General features: G+C 41.4%; 1 protein-coding gene across 6 annotated transcripts in view; it reads right to left on the reverse strand.

Moving 5' to 3' along the window:
• Nucleotides 1-16,534, reverse strand: part of LOC147029696 (V-type proton ATPase 116 kDa subunit a 1-like) — a 504,511-nt gene that overhangs the window by 274,050 nt on the left and 213,927 nt on the right. For all 6 annotated transcript variants that reach the window (XM_085872936.1, XM_085872937.1, XM_085872940.1 and 3 more), the window contains 2 exons: nucleotides 8,691-8,841; nucleotides 2,570-2,709 (listed from right to left, as the gene is read on the reverse strand). In XM_085872936.1, coding sequence (XP_085729062.1) covers nucleotides 2,570-2,709; nucleotides 8,691-8,841 — 291 coding nt within the window. The remainder of the gene's footprint in view (nucleotides 1-2,569; nucleotides 2,710-8,690; nucleotides 8,842-16,534) is intronic.

Below are 16,534 nucleotides of genomic sequence, written 5' to 3' on the forward strand. Positions count from 1 at the left end.
AGGTTGTAACTGTTGATTTCTTCAAAACTTTCGATTAGATAAACCTTGGTTTCAAATGTTGCAATATCTCCACGATATGCAGAAAGATGTAATCTCTTATGTACCACTTTGTTTGGAATAATATTTTCCCATTGGTTTGATTAATTTGAGGCAATTTTTACTTTATAATTGTTTCTCTCCACAAAGCATTTTTGTGTTTCGTGGTGGGGAAGGGGGAAACAAACAGACCGACAGCATATATATATATATATATATATATATATATATATATATATATATATATATATATATATATATATATATATATATATATATATATATATATATATATATATATATATATATATATATATATATATATATATATATATATATATATATATATATATATATATATATATATATATATATATATATATATATATATATATATATATATACATATACTAGACGACCAGTGAACCCGTTGGGTTCTCGTTGTGACAGTGGTTGATAAAAAAATCATTAAAAAAGAAAAAGAAAAAAGATAGCTCCAGCGAACTATACCGCTGAGGTTGTTTGCATTGATCAAATAATCCCGAAGAGTACTTGACTGAATCGGGAATTGATTTTTACCTTCGCAAACTTCGTTTGACGAAGGTATTGTATTGACCCCTGTGTATTTATTTATTGGTAAATATGTGTGCGGACAACATTGCGCAAAAACTACTGGACCGATTTGGATGAAATTTTCAGAGAAGATGTGCAGTTACTCAAGGACGCCAGGCGAAGCTTTTGGGAGCGATCGGATCAAAGGTCAAGGTCAAGGTCACAAAAAGGTCAAAATCGTTTTTTTGCAATTAAAGTGTCAATTTTGTTCCGATTTACATCAAATTAAGTCCAAAATGTTCAGTATTCAAATCCCGATCCACTGATATAGCGTATGGTATAGTGTTTGCAACCCTAGTTAGTCTGTGGAAGTCAAAGGTCAAGGGGGTCACCAAAATGGAGTTTTTGATTGGGAAGCGTTGTGGACAACATTACACAAAAACCACTTCGCAGATTGTCATGAAATTTTGTGGATGCGTTTGGCATCACGAGAGGACAAATCGATTTGATTTTGGGAGCGATGGGATCAAAGGTTAAGGTCAAGGTCACAAAAAGGTCAAAATCGTTTTTTCGCGATTAAATTGTCAATTTTGTTTTGATTTACAGCAAATTAACTCCAAAATGTTCAAAATTAAATTCCCCATCCTCTAATATGACACATGGTATAGTACTTTTGTCACCCAAGGCAGCGGTTGGGGGTCAAAGGTCAAGGGGGTCACACAAATTCACATTTATATCGGAAAGCGTTGTGGACAACTTAACGCAAAAAAAAAAAAAAAAAACGCAGAGAGGCTTTAATTGTTTTGGATTTGTTTGGCATCATGAAAGGACAAATCCATTAGATTTTGGGAGCGATCGGATCAAAGGTCAAGGTCACAAAAAGGTCAACATCGTTTTTTCATGATGAAAACGGTTAATATGTTTCCAATTTACATCAAATTAACTCCAAATTGTTCAGTGTTCAATTCCCCATCTTCTGAAATGACACAAGGAATAGTACTATTGTCACCCTAGGTAGCGGTTGTGGGTCAAAGGTCATGGGGGTCACGAAATGCATATTTGTATTGAGATGCGTTGTGGACAACTTAATACAAAGGTAACTAGTGGCTGCGGCGAAGGTATGCGCTCTACGAGTGCCCGTTCTAGTTTAATAATTTTTTTTGTTTACAGATTTGAACGAAACTTGATATTGCGTGTCAATGTGAAAAAAAACAAACGGAGAAAAGAAAGTCAAAGAAATTATTGTGCATAATCTTCTAAACACAATTTTATTTATGAATGAACACGGAAGTATTAGATCAAAATGGCGGTTTATTTTATGCTTAAAAATAAATCGTTCTTTGTCTATACTAAATGTTTGAGATTTTGAAATAAATCATTTCAAGAAAAAAAAAAAAACATAGCTCCACGAACTACACCAATGAGGCTCTTTGCATTGATCAAATTTGCATTGATAATTGACTGAATCGGGAATTGATTTTTTTAAATAATTTTTTCTTTGCCCGACTTGAATGAAACTTGAGACTGCACATTGCAGGTGAATGGTGAGTAAGATGGCCCTAAAATATACTGTATATATGAATCCATCAATCCATTGGGACCATACTACAGAACGTTGGTGCTGCCAAAGCAGTCTCCTTGGCTAATGGACACAATCCTGGATGGGTCACCACTCCGACACAGTATACCAGCATGCTGGCACTCATTTTTCCGACCTTGGAAGGATGACAGGCAGAGTCAACCTCACCTGGTATTAATTCAACAGCTGAGTGGGATTTGAACTCAGGATCATAGGATCCCAAGTCCAATATATGAATGCTCATCTATGACATCAATTAAAACAACGATGAAAATGGCTGGGAAAACCTATATTAAAGGGCTACTCTTAAGCCAAATCACTACATTTGGCAGAATATTTGAAAACCAGAATATTAGCTTCACACATTTTGCCTTTACTTCCATTTTTCATCTTTGAACTTACCTCGTTGGCTCCCTTATTGGCTTCCAATTTTTTCTCGTTAAACACCAAGGTCAAGGCAAATAATGCCATGATGATGCCATGACCAATGTCCCCAAACATCACGGCAAACAGGAAGGGGAAAGTGATGATGGTGTACAAGGCTGATGAAACAATGTCAAAGCCAACATCAGAACTTCAACCAGGATAAAATAAAACAATATGAATAATAAACGTTATAATCAGTCTTGTTTACAACTTTGCTTTATAAAGTACCAGTAATTCTGGGAACATGACTCGATGAAGAAAGAAGCCGAGCTGTGCAACAAAGTAATAATTTGTGTGATTCGGGTATATTTTCATGAAGAAAGAAAAATTGCACTTCGTGTTTTAAGTCAGGATCGAAGATTGGCCCGTATTTTCAACGAAAATGTGAAGTTAACTCCCCACCCTCATGTGGAGGGAGGAAAAAAATTTTGTGCCAATAACCTGACTTTGGGGACCCCCAGCATGTGTGTAAAATTCTATGGAGATTGGTTCAGCTGTGTTTTTTTCTATGATTTTCAGACATACACAAATACAGCCATATTTTACATAGTAGGCTTACATGCATTGTCTTGATCGAGTGGTGAAGACACTGGACTGGCATCACTGAGGTTGTGAGTTCAAATCCAGGTGAAGGCAGTTCTATGAAGCATTTGCATTCTAAGCTTCTCAAAATCAAATTATTCTCAGGAGGAAAACTGCCATGATAATTTCTGACGAGCATGCCATGTTGCTTATCAGATTAATGATAAAACCCAGCTGGCTCACTAATGATCTTGAGGAAAGGGCTGACCAACCTGTTCACCTGGTCTAACCTATGTGATGCTGGTGCACACTAATGTTGTGGTCAGTTAATGCTCTCAAGGCAACTTGGGATGAGCACTTAAATAGTTTAAAAAAAAAATAAAAAAGTGCAATAGCCAGGAAAAATAAAGGAGGATAGTGTTATTACAGTATGGAAATCGGAGAAAGAAGATTAGGAGGATGGGGAAGTAAAGGGAGGTGAGAGGAAGGGCATTCATAAGGCATACAAGGTGGAAGGAGGGTCACAAATGTTGCTATTTCTGCAGACAGAATAAATATATGGCCAATAGTTAAACAAATAAAACAAAAAAACTGTTGTCGGTAAAGCAATCTCACAAAGTCTGTTCTGTTGTTCATATGTCATGTTATAGTACAGCTGTTGAGACAGGGACATAGTCTGGATATATGTCAAAAGATTTTAACTTTTACCTCCTATCACAAGACATACGTACGTGGAAATCATTCTAGTGTTTTATAAGAAAGGAGGTATTGATATCCAGGGACTTAATGCAAGTTATAGTCTGCTGGAAATTCCTGTCAACCGACTGCATGGACTGAGAAGTCCCACATCTTCTCGGCTCTTCCATGAGCCATAATTTTGAAGAGAAAAAAAGTAAATAGAAACAGGTAGTTGAAGCCAGTATCCATTTCCTACAGCAGTTGATGGGGGTAGGACTTTAAAGTCCTGTCAAGTTTTTTAAAAAAGGGTTCAACACAAAATCAATAGCAGCAACTCAATGAAAATACAACATCAACCAAACAAGATGGAGGTGCTGGTGTCAAAAGCAATAGCAAGACAAGCATTGTAATCGAATGAGATCCACTTCAGATGCATCCTCGAGCAAACATCTCAGTCTTCAGAAAATGCGTATAAAGCCACTGTCTTATCGTGTTATAATTGTTGAAAAAGTATTTCATTGCAAATCTAATGAACAGCATAATGACTCACTCATTCACAAGTAAAGGGGAGAGATCATTCTGCTGAATATATTAATTATCTCAAGTTCCATGTAACAATTCTTATGCACATTACCCCTTATCTATACACTGTATAATATGGAATAGGCAAAGCCTAGAAGCGAACATAGAATTCTTCTTACATTCGCTTCTGACTTTACCTATAACTTGTTCACAACTGTATATGCAATTTCCGGTTACTTCGGCCTGGATTCGGGATCAGCGATCAAATAATGTAAATCACGATTAAAAAATATTTTTTGATAATGCGGGAGATATCTTTATTAAAATAAGTGGAGGAAATATACACCATGTCTGATATTTGGGTCTTTCATGTCTCCGACGATGCCTTTATCTCCCGGCATGCATCATTCCCCATGACAAAAACCGGAAGCAAAAGGGTCATAGCCAACCACACGGATTCCAAATTGCCAGGGTATTGTGTTGTTGTTGTTGTTGTTGTTGTTGTTTCCTATTCTCTCATGTGCACGCGTTGAGTATGAACCTCACTACGTTCACTATAAAAGCCCTGTGTATGTATTTTTCTGTCACGGAGGAAGTGCCCTCACATTCACAGAAGTTAAGTCACGACTGCCTTTGTTCAATTTGTTGGACAGCTCACCCGACTCCACCCACAATCAAGTGCCACCATTTTGTGAAGCAGCAATAAGCTGCAGGACTCAGGCCTTAGGCCCTGTGTGTCAGTCCCAGGCCCAGTGCAATTGGAATGATACCAGGTATATAACCATGATGTATTACATACACACATAAGCCGTACGCATGTTTTTGCTTCATGTATGTGCATTGGCTTGTTTTTAATACTTCCGGGACTGAAGGCAGCCGCAATCTGTGCCAATATATGCCATATATATAATTGTCTAATAAATTATGGGTATTGAATGTAATTTTGCTGTGAGCATGACTGTTCAAGGCTGTATAGTATGAAAATGCAGAAGGGTGTTCCTTCATGAATGTATGGTAATTCAAAAAAAGGGGAGGAGCAATTTGCTCGATTCATGTGGTTATTGCAGTTGTAATTATTGTTTTGAAGATCGTGCCTTGAGGTAATGTGTGTGAGGAAAGCCTGGTGTTGGCTTCAAGGTTAAGGTGACTGGCTTAAGTTCTTAGGGTCTTGAATTTGAGCCCCAATCGTGATATAAAATAACATCAGGTGGGTTGATTTCAGCCTGTCGTCCTTCCAAGGTCAGCAAAATTATTACCAGCTTAGTGGAAACAGGGGCACTGTATCAGCGGCACAGCCACACTCCCAGAAATGATGTAAACAGCGGCCACTTGTGCATACGAAAAATAACAACATGTGTGTCGTTGGCTGCTGTCTCAAGACCTGGGGGGGGGGGGTTCAAAAGGTGAAACGGAGCCCTCCCAGGTCTCAAAGTATCTGCCTCCGTGTGTGCCTGCGTGTGTGTGTGTGTGTGTGTGTGTGTGTGTGTGTGTGTGTGTGTGTGTGTGTGTGTGTGTGTGTCTGTGTGCGCGCGCGCGCGTGCGCAAGTTGATGGTGGTTGCTGTCTTGACACATGGATGGGTTTCAAAAGGTGTAACGTAGCCCTCCCAGGTCTCAAAGTAGCCACCTTCATGTGTGAGTGTGCTCGTGTGTACTGTATGTGGGTGTATGTATGTATGTATGTTCGTGTCTGGATATTAAAGTTGGCTTTATCCTCCTGTTCCTGGGGGGGGAGGGAGAGGCGAAAGATTGCCTTACCCTCCTGTTGTGGGAGCGGAGGGGAGGGGGCTTGCTATGATGTTAAAAAGCTCTCATTCCAATATGCAATGTTTGGACAAATTTGTTGACCAATTGCTCCCCTCACCTCCAATCCTCCCCAGGGAAAGTCTCATTTCTTGGACTGTATTATTTATTCCCAATAATTAATCAGACATAATCCATAACTTTGTATTTATTGTAATCCTCTGTGTTGTGGTGTGTTGAGTTTTGCGCACCCTTCATTTTGATGGGGTTTTCCCCTCAGATATTACATAAATGTTTTTGCTGCTTGTATTCAGATTTTTGTGTTATTTTAATTATCCTTTTATTCTTTACTTTGGCAGTGTTACTGGAATTAATTCAGTGCATGTCACTTGTCAACAGCTGGAAAGTGTCGTTTTTATTACCTCCGCTACAGAAGGTTCATGGACGTAAGTTATGTTTTCATCCCTGTTTGTTTATCTGCCTGCCTGTCTGTCTGTGAGGAGGATATCTCAAAAAGTTACGGAGGGATTCGGACAAAACTTGGTGGACAGGTTAGGTGTGTGACAAGCACGAATTTATTAGGTTTTTGTGAAGATCCAGATTTAGATTCAGATCCTAGAATTTAAAAAATGATTCTTCACAATTGAGAGATTGCACCAAAAACGATATATAGCAAGATATCTCAAAAAGTTGTAGATGGGTTAAGACAAAACTTGATGGATGAGTTGGTTCGGTGACAAGAACAAGCCGATTAGGTTTTGGTTAAGGTCCGGATCGACATGCGGCCTATCGGTAGGATACAGAATGTATACTGTTCAGCTTGGCATTGGTATGCACTCTACCATGTGCCATTCTAGTTTACTGGTGATATTGTTGTTTGTTGTCAATGTATGAGGGGTCATCGTAAACCTTACCTGTAACTTCAATAAAAGGTCTCAGCGATCACATGACATGTGTACCATCTGATGATGTACTGAGGTCAATTAAATAATTGGTTGCTCACACTCGTAGTTTCGTTTCAGGAATATAAATGATCGCATCCAGTACCTACCTGCAAGGAGGCGGCAGAGATATAGAACCTCAGCAATAATGACATCCAAACTCTTGTTGAATTGATGGTGATGCAGAAAAAACTAGAACGGCACTTGGTGGAGCGCATGCTTCTGCCAGGCTGAACAGTTTATTATATGTTTTGTGTCCAACTGAAAGGCTGGATGTGCATCCATAGCTTACCCAAAATCTCATCGACTTGTTATTGTGACCTACACGCGTCATCCACCAAATATTGTCACAATCCATCCAAAACCTTTGGAAATATCATGCTAATGTATCATTTTTGGCCCGATCTCTCAATGGTGAAGAATTACTTTCAAAAATAAAAAAAATTCTTGTATCCAGATCTGGATATTCACCAAAATCGAATAAATTTGGCTTTGACACACACACAACCTGTCCACCACGTTTTCACCAAATCTGTCCATAATGTTTTGAGATATCGAGCTATGTATCATTTTTGGTCCCATCTCTCAATGGTGAAGAATCACTTAAGAGATTAAAAAAAATTCAAGTGTCTGAATCTTCACCAAAATGTAATCAATTCGTTATTGGCACCCCCTCCAACCTGTCCACTAAGTTTCATCTGAATCGATCCTTAACATTTTGAGATATCCTGTTCACAAACAGACAGACAGACGGCAGTGAAAACATACAGTAACCTCTGTTCACCTTCGGTGGCGGAGGCAATAATACATGTCAAATCTGCTCCAATTCTTATCTTAATTTACAATTATTACCCCCAAAACGAAACTAATGTGCTTACGGGAATATGTTTTACGTCTGTTGTCGATGTTAAGACAGCCATGTCTAATCCATTAAGGACACTTCAGAAGGAATAGTTCCAAAGCTGGGATTAAAAGGTTGGTTTCACACTGGGCGAATAATTCTGAAGAGAGAGATTATTTGATGGGAATAAAGTGTGTCAATGGCAAGGAAGTCTATGATGTTAGTGGCGGTATAAATTTTGGGATAACCCTCGTAACTCTAAATTAATGAGCTTCGTTTCCTTTACAATAATTAAAGAGAGAGAGAGTGAGAGAGTGTGAGAGAGAGAGAGTATGTGAGAGAGTGTGTGAGAAAGAGAAAGAGAGTGTGTGTGTGTGTGTGTGTGTGTGTGTGTGTGTGTGTGTGTGTGTGTGTGTGTGTGTGTGTGTGTGTGTGTGTGTGTGTGTGTGTGTGTGTGTGTGTGTGTGGAGAGTGGAGAGTGGAGAGTGGAGAGTGGAGAGTGGAGAGTGGAGAGTGGAGAGTGGAGAGTGGAGAGTGAAGATAGGAGAGAGAGTGGAGAGTGGAGAGTGGAGAGTGGAGAGTAGAGAGTGGAGAGTAGAGAGTGGAGAGTAGAGAGTAGAGAGTAGAGAGTAGAGAGTAGAGAGTAGAGAGTAGAGAGTAGAGAGTAGAGAGTAGAGAGTAGAGAGTAGAGAGTAGAGAGTAGAGAGTAGAGAGTAGAGAGTAGAGAGTAGAGAGTAGAGAGTAGAGAGTAGAGAGTAGAGAGTAGAGAGGAGAGAGGAGAGAGGAGAGAGAATATGTTAATCAAACAACTTGTAACACATGCAGTCAATCAAGTGATGCTGAGGAATATACCTGGGTTGACCTCACGGTAGCAACCTACACCGTAAGCATCAACTATGACCTGGAAGCCTTTGGTGAACTTGTTGGTGCGGTTAAAGGTTGGAGGTTCCTTTGTGGTTGACATGCAGTTGAGAATGGAAGGTACGGTGGAACCAGCCTTCTCCTGCACACAGACACAATGTGAGGATATACACAGTTACACACGTAGCTACATCCTCACTCTGTCACTGGTTTTTTATTAATCATAAATATTATGACCATACATACAAATTTCGGGGCTGGCAGAAGGGCCTCGAGGTATGCATATTCATCTCTAAGCTGTTTAGCCTGGGTTTGAATCCCGATCCAGCTATAAACGTCATCCTGGTGTTTGACAGGCTGGGTTATTCATCAATGTGTGTGCCCTCCCCCATATGGACGTGAAACGAGTGTCTGTTGTCATTAGTTGGTGGACGTTAAAAATCCCACGGTATCCTTTGTTAAAAATTGGTGAGCTGTTCCTGGCATTATGGCTCAATTCCAAATTCCTGCACTGACTTCCTGAGTCGGAGTGGTGACCCCACCAGGAATGGAGATCAATGACTGTTTCGGTAGCACTAACACTGCGTAAGGCATGGTACATGACGACGACGACGACGGTGACAGCGATGACACAAATCTGGTTTTGTTTTTACATTGTCACAGATACCAGGATATAATTTCAGTGCATGCACCGTGTACAGAACACATTTTCCTGACACTTGCGTTTCTATGTGCAGTATCCATGAGATACGATGTAACTTGCTGCAACATCAGACGGATAATAATATTTTGAAAAGACTCAAATGGTTTTAATTGTGGAAAAAAAAGAGGTCATCATAAAAAAAATGAAAGAATGCAGGAATTTATTTACTTCTTCATATGCAGCCTGTGGCTGCTTGGCTGCATCATTTTCTGAGGAATGGCTGTGCCACTGATGCAATGCCCGTTACCAGCACACTGGTACTCATTTTGCCAAACTCAGAAAGACGAGAAGCTGAGTTAACCTTACCTGGTGTTAATTCAACAACCCAACAGGGGCTTGAACTCAAGATCCTAAGATGTTAAGCCAAGCACCTCAACCATGACCCCAACACCAGAGCTACGTGAGCATTCGTGTTCGAAAATAAATCTTCTTCTCCACCGTTACTTTAATACAATTTCAATCAGACAAACATGCTCATTCTCAAACACAAAGAAGCCAAGAGAAGAACTATCGAAACAGTTTCTACTTGAGGAAGGCAGCAGAAGTGAGATTCATTTCCATGACCTCATGCATTTAAATTGACATGGATGTTAAGCAGGTTCATACCGGATGTAAAGCAAAGCAGGTTCATACCGGATGTTAAGCAGGTTAATACCAGTTGTTAAGCAGGTTCATACCGGATGTAAAGCAGGTTCATACCAGATGTAAAGCAGGTTCATACCGGTTGTAAAGCAGGTTCATACCGGTTGTAAAGCAGGTTCATACCGGTTGTAAAGCAGGTTCATACCAGATGTTAAGCAGGTTCATACCGGTTGTAAAGCAGGTTCATACCGGTTGTAAAGCAGGTTCATACCGGTTGTAAAGCAGGTTCATACCGGATGTAAAGCAGGTTCATACCGGATGTAAAGCAGGTTCATACCGGATGATAAGCAGGTTCATACCAGATGTTAAGCAGGTTCATACCGGATGTTAAGCAGGTTCATACCGGATGTTAAGCAGGTTCATACCGGATGATAAGCAGGTTCATACCGGATGTTAAGCAGGTTCATACCGGATGTTAAGCAGGTTCATACCGAATGCTAAGCAGGTTCATACCGGATGTAAAGCAGGTTCATACCGGTAGTTAAGCAGGTTCATACGGATGTGAAGCAGGTTCATACCGGATGTTAAGCAGGTTCATACCGGATGTTAAGCAGGTTCATACGGATGTAAAGCAGGTTCATACCGGATGTTCAGCAGGTTCATCCCGGTTGTTAAGCAGGTTCATACCGGATGTAAAGCAGGTTCATACCGGATGTAAAGCAGGTTCATACCGGATGTAAAGCAGGTTCATACCGGATGTAAAGCAGGTTCATACCGGATGTAAAGCAGGTTCATACCGGATGTAAAGCAGGTTCATACCGGATGTTAAGCAGGTTCATACCGGAAGTTAAGCAGGTTCATACGGATGTTAAGCAGGTTCATACCGGATGTTAAGCAGGTTCATACCGGATGTTAAGCAGGTTCATACGGATGTAAAGCAGGTTCATACCGGATGTAAAGCAGGTTCATACCGGATGTAAAGCAGGTTCATACCGGATGTAAAGCAGGTTCATACCGGATGTAAAGCAGGTTCATACCGGATGTTAAGCAGGTTCATACCGGAAGTTAAGCAGGTTCATACGGATGTTAAGCAGGTTCATACCGGATGTTAAGCAGGTTCATACCGGATGTTAAGCAGGTTCATACGGATGTAAAGCAGGTTCATACCGGATGTTCAGCAGGTTCATCCCGGTTGTTAAGCAGGTTCATACCGGATGTAAAGCAGGTTCATACCGGATGTAAAGCAGGTTCATACCGGATGTAAAGCAGGTTCATACCGGATGTAAAGCAGGTTCATACCGGATGTAAAGCAGGTTCATACCGGATGTAAAGCAGCTTCATACCGGATGTAAAGCAGCTTCATACCGAATGTTAAGCATGTTCATACCGGATGTAGAGCAGGTTCATACCGGATGTTGAGCAGGTTCATACCGGATGTTTAGCAGGTTCATACCGGAAGTTAAGCAGGTTCATACGGATGTTAAGCAGGTTCATACCGGATGTTAAGCAGGTTCATACCGGATGTTAAGCAGGTTCATACCGGATGTTAAGCAGGTTCATACGGGATGTTAAGCAGGTTCATACCGGATGTAAAGCAGGTTCATACCGGATGTAAAGCAGGTTCATACCGGATGTAAAGCAGGTTCATACCGGATGTAAAGCAGGTTCATACCGGATGTAAAGCAGGTTCATACCGGATGTTAAGCAGGTTCATACCGGATGTAAAGCAGGTTCATACCGGATGTTAAGCAGGTTCATACCGGATGTTTAGCAGGTTCATACCGGAAGTTAAGCAGGTTCATACGGATGTTAAGCAGGTTCATACCGGATGTTAAGCAGGTTCATACCGGATGTTAAGCAGGTTCATACGGATGTAAAGCAGGTTCATACCGGATGTTCAGCAGGTTCATCCCGGTTGTTAAGCAGGTTCATACGGGATGTTAAGCAGGTTCATACCGGATGTCAAGCAGGTTCATACCGGATGTTCAGCAGGTTCATCCCAGTTGTTAAGCAGGTTCATACGGGATGTTAAGCAGGTTCATACCGGATGTTAAGCAGGTTCATACCGGATGTTCAGCAGGTTCATCCCGGTTGTTAAGCAGGTTCATACGGGATGTTAAGCAGGTTCATACCGGATGTAAAGCAGGTTCATACCGGATGTTAAGCAGGTTCATACCAGATGTAAAGCAGGTTCATACCGGATGTAAAGCAGGTTCATACCGAATGTTAAGCAGGTTCATACCGGATGTAAAGCAGGTTCATACCGGATGTTCAGCAGGTTCATCCCGGTTGTTAAGCAGGTTCATACGGGATGTTAAGCAGGTTCATACCGGATGTTAAGCAGGTTCATACCGGATGTTCAGCAGGTTCATCCCGGTTGTTAAGCAGGTTCATACGGGATGTTAAGCAGATTCATACCGGATGTAAAGCAGGTTCATACCGGATGTTCAGCAGGTTCATCCCGGTTGTTCAGCAGGTTCATACGGGATGTTAAGCAGGTTCATACGGGATGTAAAGCAGGTTCATACCGGATGTGAAGCAGGTTCATACCGGATGTAAAGCAGGTTCATACCGGATGTTAAGCAGAAGTTATAGGCAGAAGCAGTTATGAGCAGGGGAAGGCTCCGCAGGAGATAGCCTCTGGAAGACAAGTGCACAAGCTTCCGTCTGTTGCATATTCTATTAATTCCCAACGGGATGCACCCGTTGGCCACTCTCCATTGGGGAGTGAGGGATTATTCCAACCCTCTCGGAGTCTCTGACCGATGGAAGGATCTTGAAGCCGACCTCACTAAAGGTGCTGTCACACCTTGACGTTTTAGCCAGCGTATGGCAAGGTCTCAAATTGTATGTAAAACGCTGGCGTACGCTGAACTATTGATGTTTTTTTAAAAGTTTTGGGCGTATAATAATGTGTTGGACGTATGCATAATGTGTTAGTAACGTACACAGAACGTTTTAATCACATATTGATAACTTATATCAACGAATGCTGAGCGTGTTGTCGGCCTACACAACCTATGCCCAACGATAGTCTAACTTATGCATAGCGCACGGCAGCGTATCGCCGACGATCACGTGGTGTAGGCTATTAATAGGCTGCGGCTCGACGATTCAAATCATAACCACACTAGACATCGAAGTGTGAGGCCACTGTCACACCTTGACGTTTTAGCCAGCGTATGCCGACATATTAAAAATTTGCCGAACCAAGCTGGCACACGTCGGATACGTTATGGGTAAGCTTTGTATAAGTTAAGAGCACGCTGGCATACGTCGTAGTTTTCTGGCATACGTCGTCATACGCCAAGTACGTCGAGAAATTTTCAGCATGTTGAAAATTTCTTTACGTACTCGACGTATGACACACGTTCCGCAGATGCTGGCATAAGTTGTAGGCACGTTACGCAATCGTTGACTCACGTCGACACACGTTACTTGTACGGTACTCATAAGTCGAAACACGTCAAGGTAATGGTTAAAGTCAGTGTTCCAGACTCCCTGGTTTTTTTTTTTTCTTCGGTATGACGGTGATGTTGACACTTCGATTTATGGTGCGGTTATAATTTAAATCGTTGAGCGGCAGCCTATTAATTATATTATATTATAACCGCACTATAAATCGAAGTGTCAACATCACCGTTACGCCGAACAAAAAAAAAAAACCAGGGAGTCTGGAACACTAACGCTAACCATTACCTTGACGTGTTTTGACTTATGAGTACCGTTCAAGTAACATGTGTCGACGTGTGTCAACGATCGCGTAACGTGCCTACAACACGTTCCTCATAGGTTAGAAATAAGTTTTGGGTACGCTAAACATTACTTCGACGTGTTTCGACTTATGAGTAACTTACAAGTAACGTGTGTCGACGTGTGTCAACGATCGCATAACGTGCCAACAACTTATGGCCAAGCGTATGCGGAACGTGTGAGTCATATGCTGGCATACATCAAAAAATTTCAAGCATGGAAAATTTGTCTAACACCTCGGCGTACAAAGACGTATGCCAGCATACAAAGACGTATGCCAGCGTACTCTTAACGTATACAAACTTACCCATAACGTATTCGACGTGTGCCAGCATTTTAGCCAAATTTTGCATACGTCAGGCATACGCTGACTAAATCGTCAAGGTGTGACAGGGCCTTAATGGAGGCCATGTTGAAACTGGGCTATTAGTATATTTTTATAACATTTGGGAGGGAGGATTAAGGAATCTTTACTCAACTCTACCTGTTATACAAGTATTACAACGCTTGTGCTGAACATGTACTCTGGAAATAACTATTATAAACGAAGCCCATTTACCCCAAAGGCATATCGCTAACTACGCGCGTGTGTGTGTGTGTGTGTATGTGTGTGTGTGTGTGTGTGTGTGTGTGTGTGTGTGTGTGTGTGTGTGTGTGTGTGTGTGTGTGTGTGTGTGTGTGTGTGTGTGTGTGTGTGTGTGTGTGTGTGCGTGCGCTATAGTCAATAATCTGCCCAAAAAGTATCAGCGATATCGAAGCAGTCAATTAGCAAGGGCGAGGCTGGGTGGTTTGCCATTGCCTTCCCATGAGTCATTCAGCACAAGAATCTATAATTTCTTCAGGGTGACAGTGATAATTAATTCACATACTCTTTATTGAATGACATTGTGGAATTATTTGAAGTGCACCAACTAATGTTAGCAGACAAGACACCCCGGTGAACATCACAGTGATGGCACACTCATTGATGCAATGCCCTTCCTCCAAAATCCCAATCTGACAGTTTCACAGTCGGGTCAAAACTTAAATCTTGATCAGAGAGCTCAGGGTCAAGTGTTTACATTACACAGTGAAAAAACAGTCTCAGCTGTCAAGAAGTAATCATCAAATGAAAGACCAAATACTGCACTGCAGTCAACAGAGGAACCCGAATCGGCCTAAGATGGATTCATCGGGAGGAACCTGGAAAGGATTCGGGTTTCAGCTGCTACTCCTCTCCCCTCAAACCCATTCAGGCGCAGCCAAATGAGCCTTTTTGAAGAAAAACAATTCTTGGGATTCACTCCTCCATAGACATAGATAAATAATGGGAGAAATTAAGAATAAAAGAAAGGAAAATGAATAAAAAAGAAAACCGTAATAGAAAAATAAACAAAAAGAAAACCACCAACTCATTTCTAACCCGTTATATAATAACAGCATGGGCACCGCGTGTTTCTACTGTGCTCACAAATTGAGTTACATCCATGATCGCTCCTGGTGAGTTGTTACACATTGCATGGATTGCCTCGTCAATATGAATACAGTGGCACTGCAAAATGTTCTTGGGCACCTTTTAATGTTTTCTTGTAAAAGAGATATTCTCTGCGAAAAATTGGCTGGTCAACATCTCATGAATTTGACACAATGGATTTGAATTTGTACTTGTAAATAGTCAAACTTGAATATCCCACAATGCCATGCAGAATGTCAAGCTACTTCGACATCACAATAGTTAATTGTATTTTTCATGCCTTTTGCCAATGGATACAAGGTGCTGGCCATGGATGACAATGGATACAAGGTGCTGGCCAATGGATACAAGGTGCTGACCAATGGTTACAAGGTGCTGGTCATGGATGACAATGGATACAAGGTGATGGCCAATGGATACAAGGTGCTGGCCATGGATGACAATGGATACAAGGTGCTGGCCAATGGATACAAGGTGCTGGCCATGGATGACAATGGATACAAGGTGCTGGCCAATGGATACAAGGTGCTGGCCATGGATGACAATGGATACAAGGTGCTGGCCAATGGATACAAGGTGCTGGCCATGGATGACAATGGATAGAAGGTGCTGGCCAATGGATACAAGGTGCTGACCATGGATGACAATGGATACAAGGTGCTGGCCAATGGATACAAGGTGCTGACCAATGGATACAAGGTGCTGGCCATGGATGACAATGGATACAAGGTGCTGGCCAATGGATGACAATGGATACAACAATACAGTTTCATAGCAGATATAAACCACCTCCCTGGATTATCGAAATGAGTTTAAATCCAGCATAACATCTTGTGATGGTAGTTTTGTTCATGACGATCTCTGTGTGGTTCTGCTTGGAGACAGGTTCATGAGAGCTATGAGAGTAGAGGAAGTCAGTAAGCCATATGTGGAGTTGGCCTTGGATGCCAGAGGCAGGGAGTTTGGAGAATAAGGCAGGATGCCAGACTGTATCCAAAACGTGAGACATGTCCAGAGAGATGGACCTGATCTCATGTCTGACACTGAGGACTTCCATCCTTTGTTGGGTGAGTAGAAGTAGCATGTCCAAGGTAGAATGACCTGGTCTGAAAACAAACTGATGATCTGCAATCAGGCCATTGGAGAAAAAAAAAGAAGGATTTCATATCACTGCGATGATGGATTCCATGACCTTGCTCATAATTCGAAGTAAGCTGATAGGTCTGTAGTTGAGGGAATCAGTTTTTGCACATTTTTAATGTAGTGCAGTAATGTTGACAGACTTCCAAGCAGATGGAAGATGACATTGTGCAAATGTTCAGGTGAAAATGGCAGAGAGAGGAT

The sequence above is a fragment of the Eptatretus burgeri genome, chromosome 3 (genome assembly GCF_056783735.1).
Source record: "Eptatretus burgeri isolate ZD-2024b chromosome 3, Ebu_testis_v1, whole genome shotgun sequence".
NCBI classification, from domain to species: Eukaryota; Metazoa; Chordata; class Myxini; order Myxiniformes; family Myxinidae; genus Eptatretus; species Eptatretus burgeri.